Consider the following 27,948-nt stretch of genomic DNA (forward strand, 5'->3'; position numbering starts at 1 on the left):
AAAAGAGAAACCAGAAAGAAGAAACATTTTTTAAGTTAGAAAAAAAGATAAGAAGGCAAAGTGACAGGTGCTGAGGGGAGGCCAAGAAGATGAGTATAGATCATAGACACCTCTGAAGAACTCACTCAAAACAGGGCAACAAAATAAACACTAAAAATGGTAACTCAAGAAACTTCCCAGAAATTAAAAAAAAAAAGGATGTGAAATTCCATATTGAAAGAACACACAACATAGCTGAACGTATCTACTCAGAGAAATCAGCACCAAGATATTGTTGTACTTTAAAGAAAAGAGAAAACAAACCACCTATGAACATATAGGCAAAAAAAGGCAAGTGACTTATAAGGGGAAAAGTTTATTATCATCAGACTTTTTCATAGCAACACTTACGCCAGAGGAAGATAAATGCTTAGGATATTTAAGAAAAGGTGAGCCAAGGATTTATACCCAACAAAACAGACCTGTGTGTACAAAGGGTGCAAACTATTATTAACATACAAGCATTAAGCACGGTTACTCATAGGACCACAACTAAGCGAGAAAAAAGTATCGTATGAAGCACTATATGCTCAGACAATGCAGCTATGGTGCATCTATTTAAAAATTGTAGGTAAAACAAAACACATCCCAAAAATATTATTTTAAGTAATTATGTTATTGTAATTTTAGTTTTGCTATTCTGAGACTACTATGTCAGAATATGAAATAAATTAAATAACTCACGATGGGATAGGCTATCATCTCCTGTGTTCTTAAGAACCAGGATTCTGATATGGAAGAAAGTAATATATCCTTTGTAATAGAGAAGAGATTTGCAATATAGAAGAGAAGAATCCTTTGTAATAGAGAACTGTGTGGTTCTTGATTTGAATCAAGAGTTATCAGTATGAACTCCCCATGTATTTTCTTTTTAAAAATGTCCACTGAAGAGGCTTAGAAACAAGGACCAATGCAGTAGCCCTGAGCATGCCTGGTATCCAGATTGCAATGCAATTTGCCACTAAAAAACAATGCAAAACAAAAAGCCCAAGACTTCTTGGAGAAATGGCTGGGGCAGTCAGAGTACCAGACAAGGCTGGGCCACCGTGTCAGGCCGGAGAGCAGGCCTATCACAGATTCCTAGGGCCGGGTCGAAGGGACTCAGGAGCCAGCCTGATTTTCCCTCTGGCTGAAGATGGGAAAACTTGAGCTCCAACAAAAGATAATAATTGTAATGGATTTAAATCCATCAAATAGTTGACATCTGTGAGTTCATACTGATATTTTTTAAAAATCACGTGATGATGATGGTTCTAAAACTAAGTCTAGCGCAATGCTTGGAACATAGACCCGTTACAGACTTCAACTTCTCCTCCCTCCCGTCCATGCCATGACCTGCAGACCTCACTCCTGCGCGCTGGCCACCAGGCGGGGTACTCTGTGTGTTCCCTCCCTTACTCCCCCGGGCTTCCCCTAGCTCAGGGCTCTGGGAAGGCACGACCATTTGCTTTGCTTTCCCTGGTGCCTGGCACCCAGCAGACACTCCAAACACACCCGCAGAGCGAGTGAATGAATGAACGCATTTTACAATTGTTGTAACTGAAGCTCAGTCTGTACAGTTGGCGAATAGCAAAGCTTTGCTTACCCACAGCCAGAGCAGATGGGAACTGGAGGGTGTCTCTGGTGTTTGGGTCCTGGTCCAGTTTTCAGGAAGGCCCGGAGCCAGGCCGCAGAGGCTGCTTTGGTCCTCGGATGGAGCTGCCTCTGGGATGGGGCTCCCCACCCGGCCACCTGCCGCTCCTCCCAAAGCCTGTGTGGGCGCTGCGGTTCCGACTTTCCCACCCACCTCTGTGCTGTGGTTCCCTGCAGGCTCCGCCAGGAGAAGACAGACACAGTCCGCTGCATCAAGTCCTGCCGCCCGAGCGACGTCTCCTGCGTGTTGGACCCGGTGCACACCATCTCCCACACTGTCGTCTCACTGCCCACCTTCCGCGAGTTCACCCGCCCGGAAGGTGAGTGCCGACTCCCACGGCCTGGAATTGGCATGGGGAGTCCCGGAGGAGGCTATTGTCTAAAGAAGCATCTCTGTGAGGCAGCCCCCTCCCTGGCCTCCCAGGGCTTGAGCTGAGATCTTGGCCCAAAGGAGCCGCTCCTTGGAAGGAGGGGGTCTGCCTCCACCTCCTCCATGTCCCCAGCATGCCCAGCACTGTGCCAGCCTATTCCTGGTTCTCAGTTCAGGGGTCTCTTGGCAGTCCTACAGCAAACAGCTCTTATGCACTGGCTCTATGCCAGTCACTGGGGAGTCAGGGAGGGCCTCCAGGAGGAAGTGATTTCCACACTGGGGCCTAAGTGGTCAATAGGAGGTAATCTAGTAGAAGTAGGGAGCAGGGAGAACAGAGGGTACCGAACAGAACAGAACTCATCTAGAAAGTTCTGGAGGTGAGCGAAGGCTCTGGGCATTTGAGGAACTAAACCAAGTTTTTCTGGCTGGAGTGGCAGAGCTGGGCTTGAGAGGCTGAGCCTGAACTTGGTGTCAGGGCTCCAACTCCAAGGCCCCAAAGGGCTGCACCCTGGAGACTGAGGGGCAGATGGGCTGCAGGGAGCCCAGGAGGAGTAGACGGCCAGGGTTCCCATGCCCGCCCCTTCCCTGTAGGCAGCTCTGGGCCTGCTTTGTGGACCTGCCATCACAGTGCCCATTTCTCTGGGGTGGACCTGCCATCACAGTGCCCGTTTCTCTGGGGTGGACCTGCCATCACAGTGCCCGTTTCTCAGGGCAGCACTCTCTGGCCCTCAGCAGAAGGATGCTCTGTCCGCCTTGCCTGCAAGGAGTGCTGCCAGGTGTCAGGGCTGGCGGTGGGCAGCCACCCACTTCCTCTGCAGTGTTCATCCCTCCTGGGAAGAGCTCACCATGGCTGATTCAGCAAACACTGCCTGGGCTGGCTATGTTTCCGGCTCAGGCCAGGCTCTGGGACACTGCAACAGGAAGGGCCCTCTGAATCCCTCAGGGGAGAGGATTAGGCCAGCTTGACCACCCCCTGTGGGACAGCCACGGCAGCACCCTGCAGGGTGACGTAGGAGCACAACCAGAGCAGAAACCTGGTGGGGGCAGGGCAAGGCCAGAGAGGCTCCCCGAAGGCTTGGGTGCCCTTGGGAGCAGTGGCCTCCGGGCCCCCTACTCGCTGACTCCTTCCTCTAGGAAGGGGAAGCCCAGAATCTTTGCAGGTGGCACGGACTTGGATCGGAAAAAATCACTGAGTGGTGTTTGCCTTGTGTGGAATGACAGGTTCTACCAAACCACATACAATTCTTCCCAAATCCTTGGGGGCCAGCTCTGTGGCTTCTCAGCCCGGGATGATCTGGGAGTTGGTTCTACAGGGAAGTAAATGTGGCTAAAGACACTTGTTAGTATCTTGGGCTCAGGAAATCCAGACTTTGACCTGTAGCACTGAAAGGACACTTAGTGGGCACCAGGGGTCTGCCTTCTTCACTTTAAGGGTGAAGAAACTGATGCCCGGAGAGAGGACACCCCCAAGAACCCTCAGAGCCTGGGCAGAATCAGGGCCTTGTGCCCCCAGCCCAGCGCAGTTTGCCCTGCATCACGTCGGGTGGTCTGGGAGAGGCATTCAGCCGCCAAACTGCCCAGCCCACCCTAAGAAGTGGTTTTGACCCGAGTCACCCTAGGGCAGGACACCAGCCCGCTGCCTTGTCCCTCTGACCTCTCCACCTTTGCCCCCTCATCCATCCCCCTTCCCTGTCTCCCCGGCCTCATGAAGCTTCATGGCTAATCACTAATTACTTCTTAGGTCTGGCACTGCCCCTGATAAGCTCCAGCGACCTCAGGGAAGATCTAAAAATCTCTGCAGGCCTCAGTTTCCCCATTGACGAAAAGGGTTTAGGCTGTGGTGTATAGCCCCTCAAGACCCCTCCTCCATCTTCTCCACTTCTGGGGCTGGTGGGGTCCGGCCCCACACCCCTTCCCACGCTGTGCCCCTCTCTCACAGAGATCATCTTTCTCCGGGCCATCATGCCGGTGTATCCTGCCAACCACGCTGACATCATCTTCGACATAACAGAAGGCAACCTGCGGGACTCCTTCGACATCATCAAGCGCTACATGGACGGCATGACTGTGGGTAGGCATCCGGGCCCCCTCGGCCCCTGCTGGCTGCTCAGCCGGGACCTGTTGTGCCATTAGGGAGGGAAAGCCTCCCTGGACTGCCCTGGCTCCTGCCTGAGTCCCCCTCCTGTAGCTGGTCCCACTTGTCCTTCAGGGCCCAGCCGGGACCCCCACGCCCCCAGCCAGTCCCAGCTCAAGGAGCACCCAGGGTGGAGCCTGCTCGGGATCTGCCCCCGGCTGCCCGGTGGGCTCCAGGGTGACCCCGTGGGCCTTGGTCTCCCCACCTGTAAGTGAGTGGATTAACCAGATCTCTGTGTCTCAGGACCGTGAAGTTAAGACGAGATCACACAGGTGGTCTCAGGGCCGGGCCGTCCCAGGGCTCACGCAGACCCCTGTCAAAGGGGGCTGGTGCGATTTCTTATCCCTGTGGCCCAGCAGAAGGAATGGCAGGTGGGCAGTTGGAGCCTGGCTCTGGTCTTGGCTGGAACTGGCTTGCCTGGCTGTGTGTCCACTTGTGCCCTCCCGCATGGCTGTCCCTTAGAGTGCGGGGTTGGCATCCACCCCTGATATGGAGCCTCCCCCTGGTGATTCAGTGCCGTGGAGCAGAGGAGGGCTGGCGGGGATGTGGGGGGGATGGAGAAAGGGCACGCACAGGCCCAGGTGGAGAGGTGAGTGAGTCTGGGAACAGTACCTTTCCTGAACTGCCATGTTTCAAAGAGTTTAAGTTCATGGGCGAATGAAAACGTTCCCATTTGCCTTTTGGACTTAGATTTAGACTCTGAACATTTTCAAAGCAGATGAGCAACCGAGGGCCAGGCCATATCCTCACCTGTGCCTTAGTTTCCCCATTGTGAACGGGGAGAAGTGGGCTTCGGGGTCTGTTGTGCCCTGAATTCGTGAGGTGGTGAACAGGGGCGTTCCTCCGCACCTCGGAGCGGCGGGACCGGCGCGGAGCGTTCTGGGACACGGCCTCTAGGTGGCGCTGTTGGATCTTAGAATCCCGGGCCGTCTGTCCCATACCCGACGGTTGTTAAACTGGCATCTGATGGAGACCGGGAATCGTTATTTCCCCTGTTGCCAAGAGCCATTTATAGCGACTTTACAAGCTCTTAAATGGGTTTGCATGTTGTAAACATGACTGACTCATTTAGGGGCTCCCCACCCCCAGCCTCCTCCTCCGCTAGTTGGCAGCAGGAATAATTAGTTAATTACAATTAATGGTCCATTAGTCCTGCTGGGATTCCAAGGGGAGGGAGTGAGGTTTGATTGTCAGTAGTCAGGAAACTTGCTGCTTGCCCTTGAGTCACTGCTCGCTCTGAGCCTCAGCTTCCCCCATCTCGGATGAAGAGACCCCTAAGGGACCTCGGGGCCTGAGGAGGAGGCCGGACAGGCGGAGGTGGGGTCAAGGGTTTGTCTGGCTTGGATTGGGAGAATGGTGAGCAACCTGCAACACTTGTGCACAGAAACCCACCTCCTGCTGCCTGTGATGTGGGGCCTGCCAGGGCATCCGCACCATGGCTGCCCTGGGGTAATTCTCAGCTTTTGGAACCAGAGGAGCGGGAATCAGAACTTTCTGATTTACTTGTTCATTCTTTCCATTTCTGCGCCTTCCTGAGCCCCCACCTGCGCCAGGCCCTGGGCTGGGCATTGTGGATGCACAGATGAATAAGTACCATGCGGTCCCTGCCCGAGGGCTTTGCATTCCAGCAGGGGAGAAAGACAGCCCCATAAACAGGATCATCAAAACGTGATGCTGAGACAGGCATGCCTGGAGAGACTGCAACAAGCCCCATGGCCAGGGCTGTCTTGGGGGTGGGCTCCATGCCGTGTTTGCTCCTGTACTCGGTCCCAGCTAAATCCTTCCTGGGGTGACCGATGCCAGAGGGTCGGGCAGCGTCTGGGCTCAGATCCAGTGCCCACCAGCACATTTTCTAGTGGCATCCATACTCCAAACAGAACCAACCTGGGAGTCTCTGCTTCTCAGCTTCCCATCCACTGGGGCAGAAAATTCTGGTGTGCCAGAGCCTGCAGGCTCCTGGAGACCATTTCCTGCACCCCTTCCTTTTGTAGAGGGGGAAGCTGAGAGCCAGAGAGGTGAGAGGGCTCACCATTCTTCTCCAGGTGCCTCTCAGATAGAGGGGGGATCAGAACAGAGCCCCTGGGGCTGAGGGGCGACCATGGGGCCACCCCGCATGGACTTCCTGGGAGTGGACTGTGGGAAAGTACCGGCTGAGCAGCTTCTCTCACTGCCTAGTTGCACCCCCTGTGCTGTGCGTGGGAGGCCCTGGCCGGTCCTTGGGAGTTCATCTGCATGTAGACCTGCCTCCCCGGTGGGCTCGTCCACTTCCGGTGTGGTTGTAGAATGTCCACCTGGCTGGGGTCCTGGAGTTTGCCTGGTGCCAGTACGGAGGACTAAGACCAGAGGGCACAACTCTCCCTGAGGTGGGACCCAGGCTGTGTTTCAGGCGGAGCTCTTGTCTGCACACCCACCAGCTGCTGCGTTATTTCTCTGCTTGGGGTCTCTTCCCTGGGCCTCCTTATCCCCGCTTCCTTCCCTCTCTGCTTCTGCCCCAAGTACCTTCTGTGCAGCCCAGGAGCTCCTGGGCCTCTGGGGGCAGCCCTGGCACACACGGCCCTACACCTGGGCCTGGCGCTGCCGCTCTGGGCCTGTCTGCCTGCAGCGGGGCATCCCGCCGCTGGCTGGGAGCCCAGGAGCCATCGCCGAGCACATCACCCCGCAGCCTCACAAATACCTCCCATACACCTCCATCCTCACAAATCCATGGATGTGCTTGTATCGCTTGGCCAAAGGGTGGAACTGATGCAACGACCACCTGCGACCCAGCACCTCCGACACTGCAGGTCCCGTGTTTGCAGACTGGTGTGCACCCATGCTCTTCTCATTTCAATCAACCTTAGCCAGAAGCCCTCTCCATCAGTGGAAACAGAGAAAGCATTTTCTGGGGCCACTCAAGCTTCCCATCTGTTGCACCCCGGCAGGGGTTGGGGGGGCTTCCAGGCCCATTGGGAACCACCAAGCAGCCCCTGGCTTCCTGCAATATCCAGGAAGGGACACGTACCTACTCCAGGTGTTGGTGGAACCGCTGCCTGCTCTAGCCCATGCCCTTTGTGGACACTGAATATGGGGGTCAGGAGGGCTTCCTGGAAGAGGTGAGGTCGAGCTGAGCCTTGATGCATGTGAAGGAGTGACTAATAGTGAATACCCGGAGCACGTGTTCGTCATGGCCACAACCCTGTAACAGATGAGTTACACCTAACAGATGAGGGAACGAGGACCAGAGAGGGCAGGGACCTGTCCTGGGCCACAGGGCTGGGGGTGCAGCAGGCCTGAAGCTCCGTCTTCCCCGACCGCCAGAACTGGGGCCCATGGATGATGGGCTGGTTTGGCCAAAGTTGCTTAGAGTCTGAGTCCCAGGAAAAGAACTAGCACACAATCTGCCCAACCCCTGGGCCGGGGAGCTCGGGCCTCCCCCAGACGGCAGAAGAAGAAAGTACCTCACATCGGCTGAGAACCTAGAAAGGTCAGGCCTTCCCCTAAGGTAGCCTTTAAAAACCAGTTCTGCGCAGGGATAAAGGCGGCTCTGAAGCTGGGCTGAGCCTGCTGTCTTTCTAAAGCCCTGCACAGCCGGCCTGTTGCATTCCTCTTTAACCAGCTGTCAAGGAAAAATGAAGAATGCATTTTCAACCTGTGCAAAAATGCTCTATTAATGCCTGAGGTATTCTCAGGCCACTACAAAGCCTTCCTTATCCAGCCCCAGATTCATTCTTTGCTCTGCAGGGTCCAGGCTGTAATCAGGGACTGCTCTGCGAAGGGGGTCTTTCAGGTAATAGCTCCCGAGAGATGACAAACAGGGGGGCCCCTCCTGGACTCCGCAGACCTCCGAGCTTCGGCCCCCTCTGCCGTCCTCCACGCTCACCCCTTATTTTTAACTATTTTTCTAAGGATGGAAAAAAAAATTCATCTATGATGACGGTCAGCTTTACCAGTGTTTCTGTTAAACCGTCTCCATATCCAAGAGGAATTGGACAGCATTCAGCTTAAGTTGCTTTTTAGACCCGCCGGTTGATTTGGTGTATGGCCCGTCTGAGCTTTGGCCCATATGGTAGCCGACCGGATTGATTTAGCAGCTTTTTGCAAGATCCCACAGATGTTTCATGAGGTTAAGGACACGCAGAGTGTGGTCACATCAGCCATGCGCAGGATGAGCGCTGGGAGGGCTGGGACTTTGTCTCCCCACCAGGCATTTGACATAGAGCATGCAATCGGATATTTACTGAAGGCCAAGTGGAAAAGACACGCAGGCCCCACCGAGCTCCCGCAGGCTCAGCGGGCAAGCAGCCTTCTGAAGGGCCGTCAACACAAGGGAGTCTTGACACCATGCACAGCCCCTTATGCTGTTACCTCTCCACTTCTTGTTGTCGAGAGGAATCAGCTGCTCTGGCCACTGGTGTATGAGTTGAGATTCATAAAATTCAACCATACTGGTGGATGTCCCTTAAAAATAAAAATAATAAAAATAACAACATCCCTAGAACTACTAGTTAGCTCTACCAGCCCAGAAGTAAACAAATAAAAGATGGATTTGCTAATTGCTCCCCCCTCTGCATTTCTTTAGTCTTTGCATAGTGAACAGGAAAGCTCTACTCTTATTAAAACAAGGACAAGCACAAAAGAACCCATCAGGGTTGGAGTTGCCCAGGGTGTTAGCATTGGCCCCCGTGAGATTTTCACTTAAACTGTAAGGTGGCAGTCCCTGTGTCACAGCTTCAGAGGTCAGGCAATGAACAAGTCTGACTCTCGCCCAGATTCCTTTCAGATATGAACGCATGCCCACCCTGGCTTCGCTCCCCTGAGGCTGTGCTGGGAGAGGGCAGCAAGCCCTGGGCTGTGGAGAGTCGGCAGGGGGCCCAGAGGGCACCAGGGCTAACCCATTAACTGGGTGGTGTTTCCTGAGCACCTACTATGTGCTGGGTGAAGAGGATGCAGTCTCTGCCTCCAGGGGGGGCTAACCGTCCCCAGAGAGTGACAGGATCATGCAGAGGGGTGTTGTCCCAAGGTGCTGGCATTTGTTGTTCCATGTTTGTCCTTGTTTTAATAAAAGTAGAGCCTTCCTTTTCATAATGCAAGACTAACTAAAAAAACCCACAGAAAGAACAATTAGCAAATCTATCTTTTTTTTCCGTTTACTTTTGGGCTGGCAATGCTAGCTAGCTAGTAGTTTTAAAGATGTTCTAATTTTAATTATTTTTACTTATAAGGGACATCCACCAGGATGCTTGAATTTTATGAATCTCAACTCACATACTAGGGACTAGAGATTCCACTTAGCAAAGTGTGGGTTGCCCCTCTCTGGGCAAATCAGGGCAGGCTGCAGGGAGGAGGTGGCCCCTGGGCTGGCTTAGCACTGGCCGGGTGAAGAGTCAGAGGGGAATACTCCGTGCTCCAAGACCATGTTCCCTCCCTCAGCATGGTAGTGTCTGAACCTCACGTCCTGACCATATAGACTTGAAGTGGTTCTTCACTCATAGCAGTGATGGCCTTGAAGCTCCGAGACAATCGCTCCCATGCAAACCGCGGAGTGACTTAGCCTGAGTCTCGCTCAGTTCTTTGCCTTAAATGCCGGTGCAGGTCGGCAAGTCTCACTGGTGACATCCACAAGTTCTGGGGTTTGGAATATTGTCACACTCTTCATTGGCCCCGGGATCTCCCACCCCACGTGTCAAGTGCAGGTTGGGCTTTTATCTTTGTGGCTGTGTGCACACACACAGGCACACACACATGGGCATGCACGCACACACAGACACACAGACACATTCATGCACAACACACACACTCATGCACCCAAACATCAGCTCTCCTCCACACCTTCCTCCTGGTTCACGCTGAGTCCCATGTACCTGGGGCTCCTGCTGAGACTGTCACTCCATCGCCTATCCACCCCTGCCATCCAAGTAAGACTGAGGCCACCCGTGGTCAGGCCCTGGGTCAGCTCTGGGGAGGCTGAGACTATTGAGAGACACATACCCCACACCCCTGGGTGCTCTCAGCCTGCAGAGAGAGACAGACGCCAAACCACACACCCTTCTAATACCATGTGGAATGCACTGGACATGCAGAAGAGAGGCAGCCCAGCTGGCCTCACGGAGCAGGCCAAGGAGGCTTCTTGGAGGAGGTACACAGGGTTGAGTCTTGATGGTTGAGTAGGAGTGAGCCAGGCAAAGGGGCATTCCCAGCCCAGGGGTGGCATGAAGAGAGGCAGGGAGGTGGGAAGGCATCCCATGCAGTGTGGCACTGCTGGAGAACCCAGGGTATACCAGTGTGGGGGCGAGGGGAGAAGCTGGAAGGGGCCGAAGGGCCAGGGCTCCCTTCTGTGGCCCACCGGGACTCTGGGGTCCATGATGCCCCTTGGGGGTCTTGCACTGCCTATGCTACTGGATCTCACTGCAGCCTCCTGCAGCACGGGGCGTGACTGTCCCCACTTAGCAGATGAGAGGACCGAGGCCAGAGGAACTTAGCTGCCCCCCAGGGTCTCTCAGCTGGGGAGCATCTGAGGACCGGAGTTAGACCCAGGACCACCCATCTCCAGTGCCTCCCGTCCCTGTGTCCTGCGGGCAGCCCTGTTTTTCTCTGGTGTCTACACTGGCTGGTGTCTCCCAGCCGGGCTCTGTGCCCCAGTCACACAGGACAGGGAGTGAAGCACCTCCTTTTAGGCAGTTGCAATGATCCTGGATGGGGCTTGGGGCCTTGGGCCACCCCTTTGTGAGTAAAGAACCCCTTTAAGTCTATATGGTCAAGAGGTGGGGTTCAAATACCACCGTCCTGAGGGTAGGAGCAGGGTCCTGGAGCATGGAGCGTCCCCCTCTGGTTCTTCACCCGGCCAGTGTCCACTCGCTCTTGCTTACACAGGTGGCTGCACCAGGGGCTGCTGCCTGGGACCCCCGGGCCTGCCTCCTGCCCATCTGCCAGCAGGGCTGCCGGGTGGTCCAGGGCTGCAGGGCAGGGCCGCTCAGTCTGGGCCGGGCTGCACCCCCTTCAGGCAGACGCTGCAATTTAGGGAGATTATTGTAGGCTGGGCAGGATCCTCTCTGGCTGGAAATATGCTTTAATTATAACCTGCAGATCTGAAAAGAAATTCAGACCCCACTCCAGTTTGGGAACTTGTTTTTGGGAAAGCCCCCTGGTCTGACTCAGTGTGGATGTGTAGGGAGTGTGTGGCTGCGTGTACATGGAGGTGAGTGTGTACGTGTGTGCATGTGTATGCAGATGGGGACTCACACAAGTGTGTGTGCACCAGCTTTGATTTCTGAGATGTTTCACACTCGCTGGCTGGGAGAAAGGAGAGCCCTGTAGTATCAAGGCCTGGCCTCATCTCCCAGCCTGAGGGCACCCTGGCCCCAGGGGCAGGGTCTGGAAAGCCTGCTCATGGTTTTGCATGGGAGTGGCGGCATTGCCTGGCGGCCCCATGTGAGATCACTCATCCCTGTGCACAGGGCCCTGCTTGAGCTCTACACACTTGGATCCTTGAGCGGCCTTGTGGGTCAGCTACCCTGGGCTGGCATCACTGCTTAAATAAGAAAAAACTAAAGTGCCCAGGGTCCCCAAGCTAGGGAGTCAGGGCTGCAATCGGCAAGTAGGTTGGCAAGATGCCACGTCTCTCCGTTCCTCGAGCTCCTCAGCCTCCCTGGTGGCTCTGAGGGTGCCTGGGTCCCCTGAGAAACTGAAATGTTCTAGTCCCTGCTTCTGGCCTGGGCCCGGCTGGCTGGGCAGCATGGAGGCCAGTCCTGCCCTCAGTAAAGTCTGAGTGAGTAGAGGATCCCTCAAGTGTCCAGCTCACCGTGGAGGCGGTTGCCTGTATGAGGAGGAGGGCTATCCCCTAATTACAGACGCCCATTAATGTAATTAGGTGAAAGGATCCTGTGATCGCTCTGAGCACTGCCTGGTGCACAATAGGTGCGGAAGGTCAATAGGAACAGGAACCCGACAGGCTTCCATGAAAATGGGCTTGACGGTCCCCACCTCCCACATCGTCTATGCCGAAGTGTGGTGTGGGAGCCTCTAAATTTGACTATTGTTGCTGCTCATGCAATACCCTCAATCCTCCTCTTAAAGGGAACTAAAAAATGTTTACATTTTGCAATAGCATTCTTAATTTCATCTGTGAGTCTATAAGGATACTACTATTTCAGGTTTACTGTTTGTAAAATACCGGTGGCTGGGGTGGCCTCTCTGAGCCTGTTTCCTTCTCAGCAATGTTGCCGTAACAATACTTGCCTTTCCGTGGCATGAGGATAAGAGGAAGTGTGCATATTTTAACATAGCTGGGTAGGTAGTTAGGGAGAAAATGCCTTTGTGAGGAAAGCATTTGGAGGTGAGAACTGGGGAGAACTCAGAGGCCCCTGAGGGGACAACAGGCCAGAGTGAGGCACACGGGACTGTGCCAGGTCTGTTTACCCCACAGTGGCTCCAGCTGTCTAGGAGCTATTTCATAGGCACGTCTTGTGGCCTGAGGTGGTGAGTTCCTGCAGGTGAACATGGTGGTTTTCAGTAGGCTCGTACCTGTTAATGTCTCAGAGACAGAAGTGGTGTGTGGCAGGACTGCCATGTATAGCTGAATATGTTGTGCACTGCAAAACCCTTGAGGTGGGCACCATCCTCAGCCTCTTCCATGTGCAGTGCACAAGCTACTCAACTGTGCACAGCCGTCCTAGTACAAGAGCTTGTGAGATAAGATACCAACCTAGCTGTACCTCTGCCCCTGGCCAGGCGAGGCCTCATTCAAAGGAAAGAGCTTGCTCGAGAGCCAGCAACCTGGCTTCAAGTCACCATCAGCCATCTCAGATAGCAGGACCCAGAGCACCTCTTAACAATCATTACCTCTTAAGGGGTTAACCGTGCGCGGCTGACCCCATCCTCCAGCCTGGTTCGGAAAGCTTGGCCCGGGATCAGTACACATTACGAATGAGATTCAGAAATTCCACCTAAAAACAACAGTGCGGCTGTCCCTGCCTAGTGATGAGTGATTGGCCCTGTCCCGGCTTTCACGCCAAATCCCAGGGATTAGGCGCTTTCTCTTCTCGGGAGGCACAGCCCCGTCACCCCGGGGCCACACCCTGGCTAGCAGCCAAGTTGTTTCCCAGGGTGATGGCCCAGCTGCCTCCGGGCCTGGGACGGGCTGCGGCCTGACTTCACCTTCAGGCCGGCAGTCACTTAGGGTGGTGGGGGGCGGAGGGCATGTGGGGGCGTCTCTCAGAGGGGACGAGATGGGGGATGCTAGGGGGCAGATATTTCTGTGCTCCCCATACTGGACCCCAGGGAGCAGAGGAGGGGTCGGAGGCCCCTGGCCTAGTGCTCTGCCTGAGCGTGCAGCCATCCTGAGACTGCAGCTTTTACCCTCCGAAGCCCTGCACGGGGCTCGCAGCCCCTGACTTCTTAGACTCAGAAACTCTCAGAGGTCAGCCCCAATCACACAGCCGGTGACGCCCCGGCACCCCTCCGGTTCGGGCTGGACTCAGGAGGGCTCGGGGGTTCCCTGGGGCACAGCGCCCACTCTGAGGCCCCCCAGATGAGGCACACTGAGGCCGCAGGGGCCTCCCTGCCCCTGCCCAGCAGCCCCTGGCGGCCCAAGCTGGGTGAACGGCTCTGTCTGGGGCCCGAGGCATCCGCCGTGAGGGAGCCTGCCCACCAAGCACCGCGCGGCACGCCCAGATCAGCGTTCCGGGCCAGATCTTAGGCTGGCGGCTCAGGACTTGGCCAGGGTGTGCCTCCTGTGCCAGCAGCCCCCTCGGGGAAGGGACACTGTGGGGGAGAGAAGAGCACGTGAGGCGGACACCCTGGCTCCAGGCAGAAGGCCCACCACGCTGGGTCTGAGCCCTCCCTGGACAGGCTTTTGTGGTGCTGCTCTGAGGAGGTGGCACAGTTAAACGGTTTGGTAGGCCGGACAGCCCTGTGTCCATGTCCGGTGGGGTCGGTGTAGATGGACTGTTACAGCCCCAGCAGGAGGGTGGGAGGAGACAGAACTCAAGACGCCTGCCTCGCTGGTGGGCAGTGGTACCCAGTTAGGGCTGGAAGACTCACTGGCCCGGTGGGCATCTGTGAATTCGCACCCCAATGCCTACTTGGTCCCCATAGACACGTGCCCGAGTCAGTGCGGCTGCAAATCTCTGGTGCGTGAAGACATGGAGGGACACCCAGCCAGTGAAAGGCAGCAGTGTCACAGCCTGTCGCAGTGCCATGCGGGGAGTCTGGGAGGGCATAGAGAGGGACAAGAGGTGGGAACGAGTATGTCCATTCACCCTGGACACCAGGGGGCCTGGCCCAGGGGAGGGAGTCCAGCAGTGCCCTCTGGTGGCTGAGATCAGGCCATCTGCCAGCACTGGGAGCTCATGGGTAGGGCCAGTAGCTGGCTATATGGCCCAGTCCAGGGACAGTGTGGGGACAGACGCCCCTCTTGTGACCTCCTAACAAGGCTGGCTGTGAGTCCTGGGACCCCAAGATGCTGCCTTTCTCACATGTCTCCTACGGCCTCACAGCCCCCACTGTACCCCCATGTGTGAGGCTTGGCCTGCTTCTCAGACACGCAGGTGCCCCTGCCTCCCAGACGTCTTCCCCTGGCTGCAGGGCCCTGTGCGCACGCCACTGAGCCAGCCGAAGCATTCCTCTACTCTAGCAATGTGCTTCCAGGTCCCAGCAAGATGTGCTTCCATGTCATGGCGAAACCAGCCACTTGGTTCCTAGAGCTGGAAGCTGGGGGCCCTCCCCTCCTTCTGGCCCTACAGCCAGTTCTTGCTGGGACTGCTGGGTTCTAAATCCTGAGGCATCCTCAGCCCAGGCCTCCCCATCTCCTCCTCAAAATCCAGCACCCTTCTCCCTTCCTCTCCCCTCTACTCTGCCCCTGCCACACCAGCCTGTGCCCCAGGCCACATATTCCACAGTCTCTCTCTTCTCTTGGACTTCAACCATGACATTCACCTCCTTCTCCTCTTGGTGAACTCCTATCCACCCCTCAAAGCCCAGGTCAGCCATCAACTCCTCCATAGGCAGAGTATGCAACTCCTCCCTGTGGGCTTCCATGGGCCCTAGGTGGTCCTTTTTCAGAACCCTCTTTTCTCATACACATTCTTAGGGCAAACAGTATGTGTGCCTGTGGAGCAGGCCCTGTTCTAGGGGGCACAGCAGCAACCGAGGCCGGCACGCAAATCCCCATGTGCACATGTTCTAGTCCAGAGAGTAGAAGCGGACTAGACACAGGCATGATATAGTCACAGTCAGATGGTGGTGAGTTCTGTGCAGAGGGGTGGCGGTAAAGGAGCAACTTCAAACCTGGTGGTGTGTCTAAGGCCCAAGGAGCTGAGGAAATGAACCCTGCAGCCATCTGGAGGCAGAGAGCCCCAGGCAGAAGGAACTGCACATGCCAAGTCCCTGAGGCAGAGGCATCCTGTGTGTGCACCAGAGCAAGGGGGCCTAAGGAGTGGCAGCAGGGCGCAGCAGGGCACGAGGCGGGGCGATGAGGCGGGTGGGGTCTTAAGGCGTCCTAACGCCCCTGGCTTTTCTGCTGGGCAGGGTGGGAGCTGAGTGAGGGCTTCAAGATGAGGAGTGAGTTGACCTAACACGTGGGGGCTCCCTCTGGGTGCTGCTGAGGCTAGAAGCAGGCAGCTGGAGGGGGTGGCGGCTCCGGCCGCCGGTTCCAGCAGAAGGCGTGACGGCCCCGGCAAATAATCGGCAGGTGGTGACGGTGCTGCTCACGAGCTGGGTGTGGGCAGAGATGATTCCGCAGGTTTCGGCCTGGAAAAAGAGAAGACGGGTGGCCCCAGGCTGAGACAGGGAGGGCTGTGACACGGCGGCTTTGGGGAGGGCAGACGCTCACTGTGGACACGAAGATTGAGGTGCCCGTACGCCTCATGGCAACATGGACTGGGATAAATGGGCCTGGGAGATGTCTGCGTGTGGATGGCGGTTAGAGCCCCAGGGCCGGACAGGCTCACCAGGGGAGCGTGTGTGGACAGAAGCAGCCAGGGTGGCCCTCCTGTGCTCAGAGGTCGGGGAGATGAGCAGGGCCGCCAAGGGAGCGGAGGTGGACTGTGATGTTCTAGGAGAGGGGACAGTGTATCCAGGCGGTCCCGTCTCCACAATGTCATGACACCATGTCACGCCTGCTGAGTCTAGTCAGATGAGGACCAAGGGTCCACCATGGAACTCAGCAACACCCAGGTGACCTTGGCAAGGCCAGCCCCACAAGGCGGTGGAGGGAAGGTGCTCTGGTTGGCGGTGCTGCAGCGCTGCGGACTCCTCCTAGATCTGCTGTGGATGGAGCAGAGACAGGCTGCGCACAGGAAGGACGCGGTGGTCATGTCATTGAGAGTTTTTGCTTGACTTCCTTTTCCTCCAGTTGTGAATTCCCAGAGGCAAGGACCTACGATGGGCTCATTTGTGCAATACCCGTTTCTGTCACCCTGCTTGTTTTTCTTTCATGCACACGCATGCACACGCACACCCACTAGGGAGTCCCCCAGACCTGAAACCTGGCAGCCTGCAGGATCGCACATAGCTGCTGACTTCCAGAGTCGTAAAGGGGGTAAGGAGCCCAGAGCAGCCTCTTAGCATCTCTTGAGGTTCTCTTGGGGATCATCTCTGTCCAGCCAGAATGATTTGTGACCCTCTAACTGCTGCTGTTATGCACCTTTTGAAAAGCCTTTGATATCATCGTGCACATTCACAAATTGCTCTTTTTAAAAGAACTGAAGTGTTTTAGTCAAATAGCAGTAGAGGCATGTTGTGCAAAATTAGGGAAAAAAATGTTGATGATACAGATCTCCCGATGGCCTAACCTGACAGCCATAAATACATAAAGGACCCAGACCCCCACGACCCCCACCATCATGGAGACTATCCTACAGCCTCCGCGTCAGCTGCTTCCAGATAGACTCTGCTGGGAACATTCAACCTGCCGCCGAGGCCCAGGACACAAGGAAGCGGGTCCCAATTTTCACAGTTGTTAAATAAGCAGCTCACCCCCTGGTGTCCCTTGCTTTGTGCCTGGCACTCTTCCAGAATGTTCTGTATGCTCCTTATAGCAACTCTATAGGTGATTATCCCCATTCTCCAAATGAGGACACTGAGGCACAGAGGTCTCAGGCTCAGGCAGCATGAGTTAGGAGTGCATGCAGTGTTGGGACTCAGTGTGGGGTTCCTGCTGCTATGACCTTCCTATATGACCTTGGGCAGGGCAGATTCCTGCTGTTCAAGGTCCAGCCCAGTCCTAAAATTTCTCTGCATCTGTATTTCCCTGCATTTCGGAGGCTCTCCTCCAAACTATTTCTTGCCAGGCCACCTTGTCCCAAGGGTCAGCTTGAGACTCGTTGGCAAAGCTTCCATGAGTACCTGGTGTCCGGTCTGGGGTGAACATTTCTCCGTGGCTATACTGAAGCTTTTGCTTACCTTTTACCAGCCTCTGGGCCCTGTCATCTACGTCTGTCTTCCCCAGCAGGCCAAGAGCTCCATGAGGAGCCAGACCAGCACTTGTAACCCCAGCCCCCAGCATGTGCCTGGAACAGACACTGCGTGTTTGCCAAAGGAGTGGAGAAGAGAGGGCACTTGGCTCCAGCCATAGGCATGGGGTTTGGGGTGCCTATTCTGCATTCCCCAGCCCTTAATTGCCTCTGAGGAAAGAGGTTGTATAGCCTTAGTGTCTGGAAAGCCCAGGCAGGGCTTGTCACCCTCTGGTATTCCCAGGTCTAAGCCAAGTCAAGTTAGCAAGGCCTTTACACATCCTGCCTTTCTGTGGCCTTTGCTCTCCTTGGGATTCCCAGGGATTTGGCGTGACTGGGGCAGAGTGTGCCGAGAATCTGGGCTGGGCAGGGTGACCAGAGCCTAATCAGCACGGCAAGGTGGCCTTTACCTGCAGCGAGCCTGGGGGCTGTAGTGGGTGAGGAGAGATTTAAGCAGAGCCACAACGCTAGCAAGGCCGCCTGGTGCTCTAGAGGGCCGGCTGTGGCCGCAGTGGAAGGGTGCATGCCGGGGGTGGAGGAGGGCATTGTGAGTGGTCACTGTGACGGTGAGGTTGGGAGTGGAGCAGAGGCTCTCCTGAAGGCTCTTGCGGACAGAACGTGCCCACCAGACAATGTTTGCGTGTGAGGGATGGCAGCAGGCGGCCTGTCCAGGAGGACTCCAAGCTCTCAAGGGGCTGGAGAAGGGCAACAGGCTTGGGGGAGGGGGGCAGGTTGTGTGGGAGCTGCCCTCTGGGGCATCTGGAGAGATTTGAGCAGGCTGATGAGTTTGGGTCTCCGGGGTGAAGGACCCAGCAGGCAGGCGGGTAGGAGCTGGTCCAGCAGGAAGGCCACAGAGGGAGTGGATATGATTTCCTGTCCAGTCAGTCACATTTTTGGCAACTTGGGTACAGCAGGTGCATCGGATGGCAAATCCTGTCCAGGAAACTGCCAGGCCGCATGGCTCGGTGGAGGGGCTGTGACGGGCTCCGGCCTCCCTAATGATGTTCAGAGCCCACTTCACCTGTTCCCTCCTCCATGGACCATGGACACGGGGTCAGGATGAGGGGGAAGGAGACTGGAGGGGAGCGGGTTTCATGGTGACAAAGTGCTGTAGAAATGTTAGTTACCCTATCAGGAAGGAGGGCTGAAAATTCAGTACAAAGCTGACATTTCTTTCCATATTTCTGCTGCAGAGGGAAAGAGGACCCTGGGGCTTGAGTTCTTTCCTCAGCTGCCTGCAGGTGCTCCATCCAAACTGGTGGTTCAGCTCCCGGGAGACTGTGGAGCACGTTTACAGTAACTGAGAGATGCGGGTGATGAGTACTGCGGAGAGATGTTGAGTACCATTTGGTATTTTAAATATGCAGCCCAGACACCTGACCTTCCTTCCAAGCTCCTACCTGGGTTTTCAGAGCGAGAAGAGAAGACAGGGTTTCCGAACTCAGTTTTTTCACTGCCAGTTACTGATGTGATTACTTACAACTTCTCTTTGCCACTCTCGCCCTGTGTCCACTTTTGCTGTGTTTATGACTCAGCCAAGGGCAGCCCCACCACACCTGCCCTCCTCCCCAAGCCGGTTGCCCTTCTCCAGTCCCTTGAGAGCATCACATGGCACTGTGAGGAGGGAGGTGCAGGGGCGTAGGAGGAGCTGGGCTTTGGGGTCAGTCCCGTCTGGATGCGGTCCATTCCCGTGAGCTGTGTGATCTGGGAAGGGAAGGTGGAGGTCGCTCCTGACAGGCTGTGGTGAGGACCGAAAGCAGCGATGGGCACCTGGGGTCCACGACTCCCGGTCCCCTGCTGTGTGCCTCTTCCCCAGCCACCCCTTCTCTAGTTTTTCCTTGGCATGTATGCCAGTATTTCTTTGTGCTCTTGATTTTTCCTCCTGCCCTTGGTCTCTGCTGTTCATCCTGACCTAAGTTTGTGTTTGGTGAGACCAGGTGGGTCTCCTCTGAGCTCCTGCGTTCTCCTTTCCAGCATCTTGTCCACACAGATCCATATCCCACCTTCGTCCCTGCTTGTGGCTCTGCATGGTGGCCACCAAGGCCAGACAGTGTGTCAGGCTCTCGGTTGTCTTCCTTCTCCTTCCAAGTGGCCAACACCCAAAAACTCAGTGGCCTTTGGCTGTCATTCATTCTCTCCCAACACTTTCATTTTCGGGTGATAAATTTTTGACTTTGTAAATTGTGCTGAATGCCGTGCTCTTTGGCTCACTGATTCATTCCCGACTGTTGGTTGCGTGACTCCCGTGTGTCAGGTATAAAGTATGACCAACGACATACTATGTTCCAAGAGCCAGAGGTGCCGGAGTAGCTGAGAAAGACAGTGCCACTGGCCTCTGGACTTGCATTGCAGCGGGGACGCGGATTGGTGGTAGTGAGGAAAGCAGACGGCTCTCTGACCTGGTGTCAGGTCGTGACCGCCTCTGACTTGTATGATGTTGATGTTGTGACTTACCTCCTTCTTTCCTGACTCGAATCTCTTTTAAAAAGCACGGTTAATTAATCCATCCGCATGAGATATCACCAAGTCTCCGGAATCACCACCTGGCTTGTTAAATAGTCTTTAACAACCTTGTTCACACCGTTCTACTTTTTGAGTTAGAGTTGCAGGATTTTGGGGTTGGAGGGTGAACTTCACAAGAAGGGTGACTTTACCAGGGTCACCCTGCTGCTCAGCAAGGAACCAGCGCAGGAACCCCTGGCCGGGACACCAGGTCTCTTTGTGGACCAGCGTCTCACATCAGAGACGCAGAGTCGAGCCCGGAGCCCCACGGCTGAGTTTCCCAGCATGTACTCCGCGTTCAGGCTCCCGGACTTCCGGCCCCTCAGCTCCAGCTCACAAAGCAGGGACAAGGCAAGAAGGCAAAGTGCCCGAGGGGGGCTACATTTTTCAAAGGGAAAAAAAAAAGGCCTAATTATGTCTTTAAGAGGCACAGACATGCCGAGGAATACCAGCAGCGTCTGAGACCCGAAGCAGAAATGCCAAGGACGAGGATTTGCAAGATCAACACCGTTGAACTCAGCAATGTTGCCTTTTTTTTTTTTCCTCTGGGGCTCTGGAAAGCTGAGCAGGTAAATGCCCCACAGGTACGACGGACAAGCCAGGCAGGACTCCCCTCCCTTTGTCCCGCATTTTGCCGCTAGAGTGTCTTTCCAAGTAAAACTGCTCTGGCTCAGAGCCTTCTGTGGCTCCCCTCTCCTTCCGGACAAAGTTTTGCCTCCCTTCCTGGATGGCGGGGTGGCCTCAGGACTGAGGTCCCTTCCTCTTTCCTCCCCTTCTGCTCCCCTTCTCTCTCCTCTCTTCCTCTGCCTTCACCCCACTCAGTAATCAGGACAGAGCTCCTCCTGTGTCCTGCCCCAGATCCTGGGCTGGGGACAGTGGGACAGAGATGCAGACCATGTCCCTGGAGGGCGGGAGGTTTCCTGCAGTTGGCAGGTGCGGTGTTCCAGCCGAGGGACACCAGGTACAGGTGGCATGATGTGGGGTGGGGAGGTTTCCCAAAAGAAGATGTAAGCGGCCCAGCCGGTCCCCAGTGCCAGCGAAGCCAGCTGCTTGTCTGCAGAATCGAGTGGCTAGATGGACTGGGATGGCTGGTGGAGGCTTTCTCATGTTCCTGATGCCACGTGTGGGCAGCAAGTGTGTCTTCTTCTTCCCTCCTTGGTTTCCCCGCAGCAGGAAGGTCATCAGTGGTTCTGAATGAATCGGCGGTGGGAAAGACGCCCCCCAGATTCCTGGTTCTGTGAGGCTGATGAGGTGTGGCTCCCCGGAGCAGCCCTTTACCACCTCCCATTTGCCTGTTTCTCCCCTATGATGGACACTGTTCCTAGAACTGGCCTGAACCTTCATACATTGGGGGGTTCACACTTGTCCTCCCTGCCTCCTAGGCGCCTACATATTCTTCAAAATCCAATTTAAATATCAGCTCCTCGGTAGAATTTTCCTTAAGCCTCCCCTGTGCAGGCTGTCCTCTGTGGGATGGATGGGTAAATGTGTGTACAGATGTATGGGTGGGTGGGTAGATAGAGGGACAGGAAGAAAGATGTGAGATTAGGAGAAAGCTGGTCTTCAGTCAAGGTATAAGGACTAAGAGGTGGAACTCAAGCTTGAGCTAACCTAGAAATGGAGGGATCATGTTCACCCAAACCGGAGCTCCAGGGGAAGTGTGGCTGGGCTGGAGAAGTAGTGGTCAGGTCCCCTGAGTGGGCACAGCCTGCAAAAGGGAGCCCTGGGTTGACTAGGATTATGGATGGAGTTGGAGAGTCAACGATGACTTCAGGTCAGAGGAAGCGACCGAGTGGCTGATTGTGGGGAGGCAGAAAGAGGGGTACATTCCTTGAACACCTGCTAAGTGCACTCATATGGCTCCCCACTTAACTCTACAGCATGCCTATTTGTTCCACCTCAGTCTTTTCCCAAAGATCCCGTGAAAACCCAGGTGCCGAGTGTGACCTGCACCGGAAACTGGGCCTACCCCCTGCCCGGCCCTTCTCACAAGCAGCCCTCACCCCCTTTCAGGTTTCCATGTGCCCCCTCACTGCCTGCGGTCTGAACAGTCAGCCTACAGCATGGGGTCTGGTCTTTGGCCATTGCAGAGACTCAGCCGTGGAAAGGACACTAGTATGGTGTATTGAGATACAAACATCACCACATTCAGGGCGTTTCTTTCTCAAAAAAACCTTAAAATCAGTCCAATAAGAATCCTCAGCAGTTGCTCTGTTTTTCAGTTATGCAGAATTCAGCTGTCCTTTAACTGAAAACCAGATCATATTTAAATATTGGGATGCTTTTTGATATCCAGGAGTCATTTGTGAGGAGGGCAAAGGGGGAGGCCCTTGTGTTTATTTTCTTTCTGATTTTGAAGTTTGCTATGTTTAATCCCTGTTGCATGAAGAGGAAATTGAGACTCAGAAAATTTAATGACTCCTCTGGAGCCGCGCTGCTGTTTCTGGCCCCCGGGGCCACAGTCTCTGTCCCCACACTGAGCCCCCCGAGCATAGCCCATCACTCTGTCTGTACTTATTTAATAGTGCCTGGTGCTTAGAGGTACGCCCAGAAACTTCTGTGGGTCTGAACTGTTGATGCTCTCAAAGCCTCCACATGCGGCAAGAAATTTGTATTTAAACTTGTGTGTGTATACTAAAATTATTTCATGATACTTTTTAATATAACAAATATATTTCACATATTAATATACAAACCATATTCAATAGTAATATTAATTACATTTGTAGGAAACAATATATAGATATGTATCAAAGTAAATTTTTAAAATATATTTTTATATATATATATGTTAGATTTTTTAAATCTATTTTAAATACATTTATGTATTTTATATTATGTAATTATATTAGATATTTTTTATTTATAATAATACTATATACTAATATATACTATGTATTAATTATATGCCTCAGAAACAGAATAATGATATGCAGGAATGAATACCTATCTGACCATAGCTTGCAGAAACACCCTGTCCACTCCCACTGTTCCTGTGTCTGCAGTACTTCTCAGGCTCACCCAGCCTCCGGCCTCTTTCCTTCAAGGCTCTGGAATTCTGAGGCCTGCAGTTAATAACCTTCTTTGCCCCTAGGGTGGGTGAAGCCAGCAGGCAACCCAGACCACTGAGAGTGCTGGGTGCCATTGGCAGCCCCTGTCTCTGGGAGAGGAGGAGGTGACATCGATGGGGGCACTGAGGGGGCAGGAAGGCATGGGGCAGTGCTCCCCATGGGGGTGGGAGGCGAGTGTGACTTTGCCCCCGTGAGCCCAGCCGACCCGTCAGACTATGCCCAGGGAGGGGCCAGTCATCAGGGGCCGCTGGCAAACCGAGGGTGGTGACAGGCCCACGTCTTTAGGTGGGAGCTGAAGATGTTCGTGGGCGTTCCAACAGGACAAAGCTGCAGTGTCATCGCCGGGTAGGGGCAGAGAAAGGGTGCTGACAGCCCGCAGAAGCCTGTGCTTATCTCGCCATCAGAGCTAAAGCCCTTGTTTGCTTAGAATAGCCTGGAATTCCACCCCGGCTGCTGGGCATTGCACTTCTGAAACATAAGCCTAGGGGGTGAAAGGGAGGACGGCGCGCCCAAATTCCCCTTTTGAGCATGAACTTGGTGCTCCTGACCGGGAGCCAGCCTCTAGCGTGGGAGGCCAGCGTGACCCTTGAGTCTCCCCGGAGCCTCTGCTGCTTGCAGGGTGGGCACCAAGGGTCTGACCGCACTGCCCCTGCACGCTGCCTAAGTCAGTGATGGCACTGTTTGTAGAAACCAGCCTGGAATTGGCAATTTGTTGCAGCAAATGATTGGTGGCTGTTTCTCAGCACAGCTGTGGAGCTGTAGGCTTCAAGCATGCTCTTTACAAGCATGTGTGGTGCACGGAGCCAGTAATGCGCTCTCCCAGACCCGTCTTCAGCGATGTCACATTGGTAGCTTGAAATCAGCCATAGACATCGTCACGTAGGACAACCAGAGAGCCAGCTGTTCTGCAGGTACCAGCACACCCCTACAGCCCAATGGCTTTGGGCAAACCCCCTAACATAAGAGCAGGTGGAATGGAGGAGGGACCCTGGAGATCATTCATTCCTAAATATCAACAGCTGGGGGCAGCTCCTCCGAGTAGCCTTCCCTGACTTCTTCAGCCTTCCTCACCTCCATTCCGCACCGCTGGCCAATGTGCAGGCTTCTATCAGAGCAACGACACTTTTACTGGGCCCTCCTCCGGCTTTGCACCCGGGACTCTGTTAGTTTTCCTGTCACTGAGAACAGCTTCTGGCGCCCACCGCGGAAGGCGTGCATGTGTATGGAGGTGAAGAGCTGAGCTCTCGGTCTGGCAGGGAGGTCGCCCTGCACACCTGGAGCTCACACCTTTGGCAGACACTGTGCTGGGTCATCGGGACCGTCTGGTGTAGAAGCGCAGGGTCACACGGCATCGTTTGCTTGCTGAGAAATCTGAGGCTCAGAAAGGACAGCAGTCCCCATAGCACAGCCAGGATGACAGCACTCACCCTGGGCCTGTCCGTCTCATCCAGGGTGCAGAGGAGTTCTCCCTGGGCCTTTGGGTGCCTTGCAGAAGCAAGGTGGTGCCAGCAGGGCCTGGCCTGGAAGCAGCGAGCAGGCCAGGCCCAGGTTTGGGGAGAGTTACAGCGTCCTCTTAGCGCACAGCCCGGCTCCCTGCCCATCTGCAGAACACCTGGGGTGCTCCCCCTCCACCCGGCCAAGCTGAGCTGGTCTGTGCCCCGGGCTCTGTGCCCCAGCAGAGGAGGCAACCAGTCATAGCCTGTGCGTGGCCCCTGCCCTGGTCCAGACACAGCCATCTGCACCCACGCCACTTCACACAGCAGGCTCCTGCTTCCCCAGAGCTGACACCTGTCTCCCCTCTGCCCCGTCCTCCTTCTGGTTGTCCTGGCCATCCCCACTGCTCGTGCTGGACCCACTCCGAGCCCCTGGGGCTGGAATTGCCTCTGGCTCACCTGTTACCACAAACACTGAACAATGAGCTGAGGTGCCACCCTCCTCAGAGGCATGGCCTGTGAGGGCTCCAGGGCCATGTCCCATGGGGGCTGCTCTGCTTGGATATAGGGTTTCCAGTACTACAAAGTGAGGCATCACACCTGCTTTGTTTTTTCCAAAGGGTCAGACCTGGGCACAGTGGGCAGGAGGCAGGGGCCGGGTGTGTACTGGGCATCCACACCATGCCAGGCCCTTTTCCTGGCTCCCTACATTCCTGTCGGGTAGATGGCTGTGGTGGGCTCACTGCCACTCATGCCTGGAGGCGGAGGCAGAGCCCAGGGATGACCCCTGGGAGGAAGAGGCTGTGCAAGGGACCCAAGCCTCTGGCTAACAATGGGACTTGGTGAGGTCTCAGCCCTTTCTGCTCTCTCCCCAGGTGTCGTGCGCCAAGTGCGGCCCATCGTGGGGCCTTTCCACGCCGTCCTGAAGCTAGAGATGAACTACGTGGTCGGGGGTGTGGTATCCCACCAAAATGTTGTCAACGTCCACATCTTTGTCTCCGAGTACTGGTTCTGAGGGCTGATGGACAGCACAGCCAAGTTTGCTCCCCCAGGCCAAGTCATTGCTGCCAAGGCTATGCCCTGTCCCTGTTTGTACCCCCTAAGACATTTCTTATTTTTATGTATTTGTAGTGTTAGGTTGACATGTACTAAGCTGAGCCAGATGAATAAGTCCCTCTGATGTATTCTGGTGTTTAAATAGGGTCCAATTACTCAACTGTTTAGTTGAAAACCTTGCTTATTTTTTAATGCAGTGGTTAAATGTAGCTCCCTTTCTCTGCCTGTGGGCTGGCATCGCTAAGGACAAAGGGAAGAAACAGTTTTCAGGGGCCAGCCTGTCCAAATGCCACGAGAAGATGAGTGCTCACCCTGATTGTATGGAATGTGACATTTGGTACTTTTTGCCAATTCGATTTGTCTCCCAGTGATAAAGAGCAGGGCTGATAAATTCTACCCCAAAGCAGCACGGCACAGTGCCTTGGGAGCACTTAGATGGTGAACTGCAGTTTTGCTGAAACAGAAAAACCCATTGGTAAAGACACAGCCTGTCAGATTCGTGTGTGGCCCCTGGACATTCACCAGGGGAACGGCTGGTTGTTCTCTGCACCCTGCATCCATGTTTTCTATCGTAGGCAGGAAAATAAACAGCTTTGTGGTATTCCCGATGGCCTGTGTGTGAGTCTTTCAAGAAGAGGCTCTCCCTTAGCAAAAGGTCTGGGAATGTCCCCCAAGACCTTCCTCCTGGGGTGGAGCCCAGCATGTGTCCTGGGAAAGCTTCCCACGTGATGTCATGCCTGCCCTTTGAGGAATGTCTCTCGAGCCCACTCCATGCCCCACGTCCAGCGCTGCTAGACAAGTCACGGAGCTCTAACTTCTGATGGTGTCCCCTGCGGGCATTCTGATCCCTTCTAGAAGTCGCTGGGGAGAAATAACGAGTCTCTTCAGCCAGGAGACATGACCACCTGTGTGCACTGGGTCCCCACGCGCTGGGCCTGTGGCGCTTCATTTACTCCTCCTGGAGCTCAGTGAGGTGGGCGTGGTCACCCCCAGTTTAAGGGTGAGCTGAGCAAGTGGCTCAGCAAGAAGCCAACAGCCCCGAGTCACACAACCAAGACCAAGAGGGGACTCAAACTCAGCATGTCAGATTCACACTCCATTCTCTCTAAAATCCTGGGTCAGAAGAGCAGTGGGTGGACTGGATTTGTAGGGCATCCCAGCACCACCCTCAGCTCATGGTGAAGCCGGGTGCAGCCCTGACCCCAAGGCCCTCTGGGCCTGCAGGGATTCAGCATCAGGGCCCTTGGTGTCCACACATGCCTCTCCTTGGAATCCTCGCTGGGCTTTATCCCATCTTAGGTGCTGACCCCGTTTCTCAGCCCAAGGTCTCTCCCCCGCCCACCCCCATGCCTCAGCTCAGCTCAGCAGCCTGGACTCCGGCACTGGCTGAGCTCTCAGCCCCTCGCAGGACTTCACCCTTCTGGGATTTCCATGTGGCTGGTGTGCTGCTAATTCACGCCGGCACCACTCCCGCTCAGCAGAGCACAGTCACTAGCTACCTTTGGGAACTCCCAGCATTCCTGGGGTCACTCATTTGGGGCCCCAGTCTGTCAAAGCCAGGCCTGGGACAGCCAGTCATCTGGCCCACTGGGGCCTGGGCATCTTGACCTGGCAGGACCGGGCAGAACTGATGTGAGGCCAGACAGCCCTGGGAGCCATCTGAACCCTCTGGATGCCAGTGAACTGGGGTCTTGGCCGGGAAGTGGGGGGGCCTGGGGTCTGTTTGCAGGAATGGCAACCCCAGGATGAAGAGCAGGAAACCGGGTGGCCACTGCGGTCCGGCTTCCCACTGCAGCGTCGGGGCAAGTCTGCGGGAGTGGGCAGTGCTGAGCCTGAGGCCTGGGTGGGGCGCCATGGGAAGACGGGAATGCCGGCTCCTCCCGGGAGAGGGTCCTTCCCACACTCAGCGGCTCAGCTGGAAGCTGCCCTCGGTGAAACATGGCACCGCTGGAATGCTTTGCAGTAAATGCAGGGGCACCGCTGTCCAGGTCCTACTGCGGCCATCTTGCAGGACCGATCTGCATTTCCAAGAAACGATGATTTGATGAGATAGTAAATTTAACATTAGAAAAGCTCTGTGGGTTCTGCAGGCTCAGGTTCCGACCCAGCCACTTGAGTACATTCCTTAATGCTGCAGAGCCTCAGCTTTCACTACAAAATGAAAACAACCCCACGTGCTTCACAGGCGTGGCTGTAAGGATGAAATGGGGTGATTAGGTAAAACAGCACAAGAACTGTTACACAGTAGGTCTAAAGTTCTAATGATAGGGACTTTTTAAAACCC

At 55.0% G+C, this 27,948-nt stretch overlaps 1 protein-coding gene across 1 annotated transcript in view; it reads left to right on the forward strand.

Annotated features, from left to right (window-relative positions):
* FBLN1 (fibulin 1) overlaps window positions 1-26,272 on the forward strand; it is a 78,050-nt gene extending 51,778 nt beyond the window's left edge. Inside the window, exons 15-17 of the mRNA XM_037006785.2 lie at window positions 1,849-1,991; window positions 3,981-4,112; window positions 25,484-26,272. Coding sequence (XP_036862680.2) covers window positions 1,849-1,991; window positions 3,981-4,112; window positions 25,484-25,623 — 415 coding nt within the window. The 3' untranslated portion in view covers window positions 25,624-26,272. The remainder of the gene's footprint in view (window positions 1-1,848; window positions 1,992-3,980; window positions 4,113-25,483) is intronic.
* Window positions 26,273-27,948: the final 1,676 nt, after the last annotated feature.

This window comes from Manis javanica, chromosome 10 (genome assembly GCF_040802235.1).
Source record: "Manis javanica isolate MJ-LG chromosome 10, MJ_LKY, whole genome shotgun sequence".
Lineage (NCBI taxonomy): Eukaryota > Metazoa > Chordata > Mammalia > Pholidota > Manidae > Manis > Manis javanica.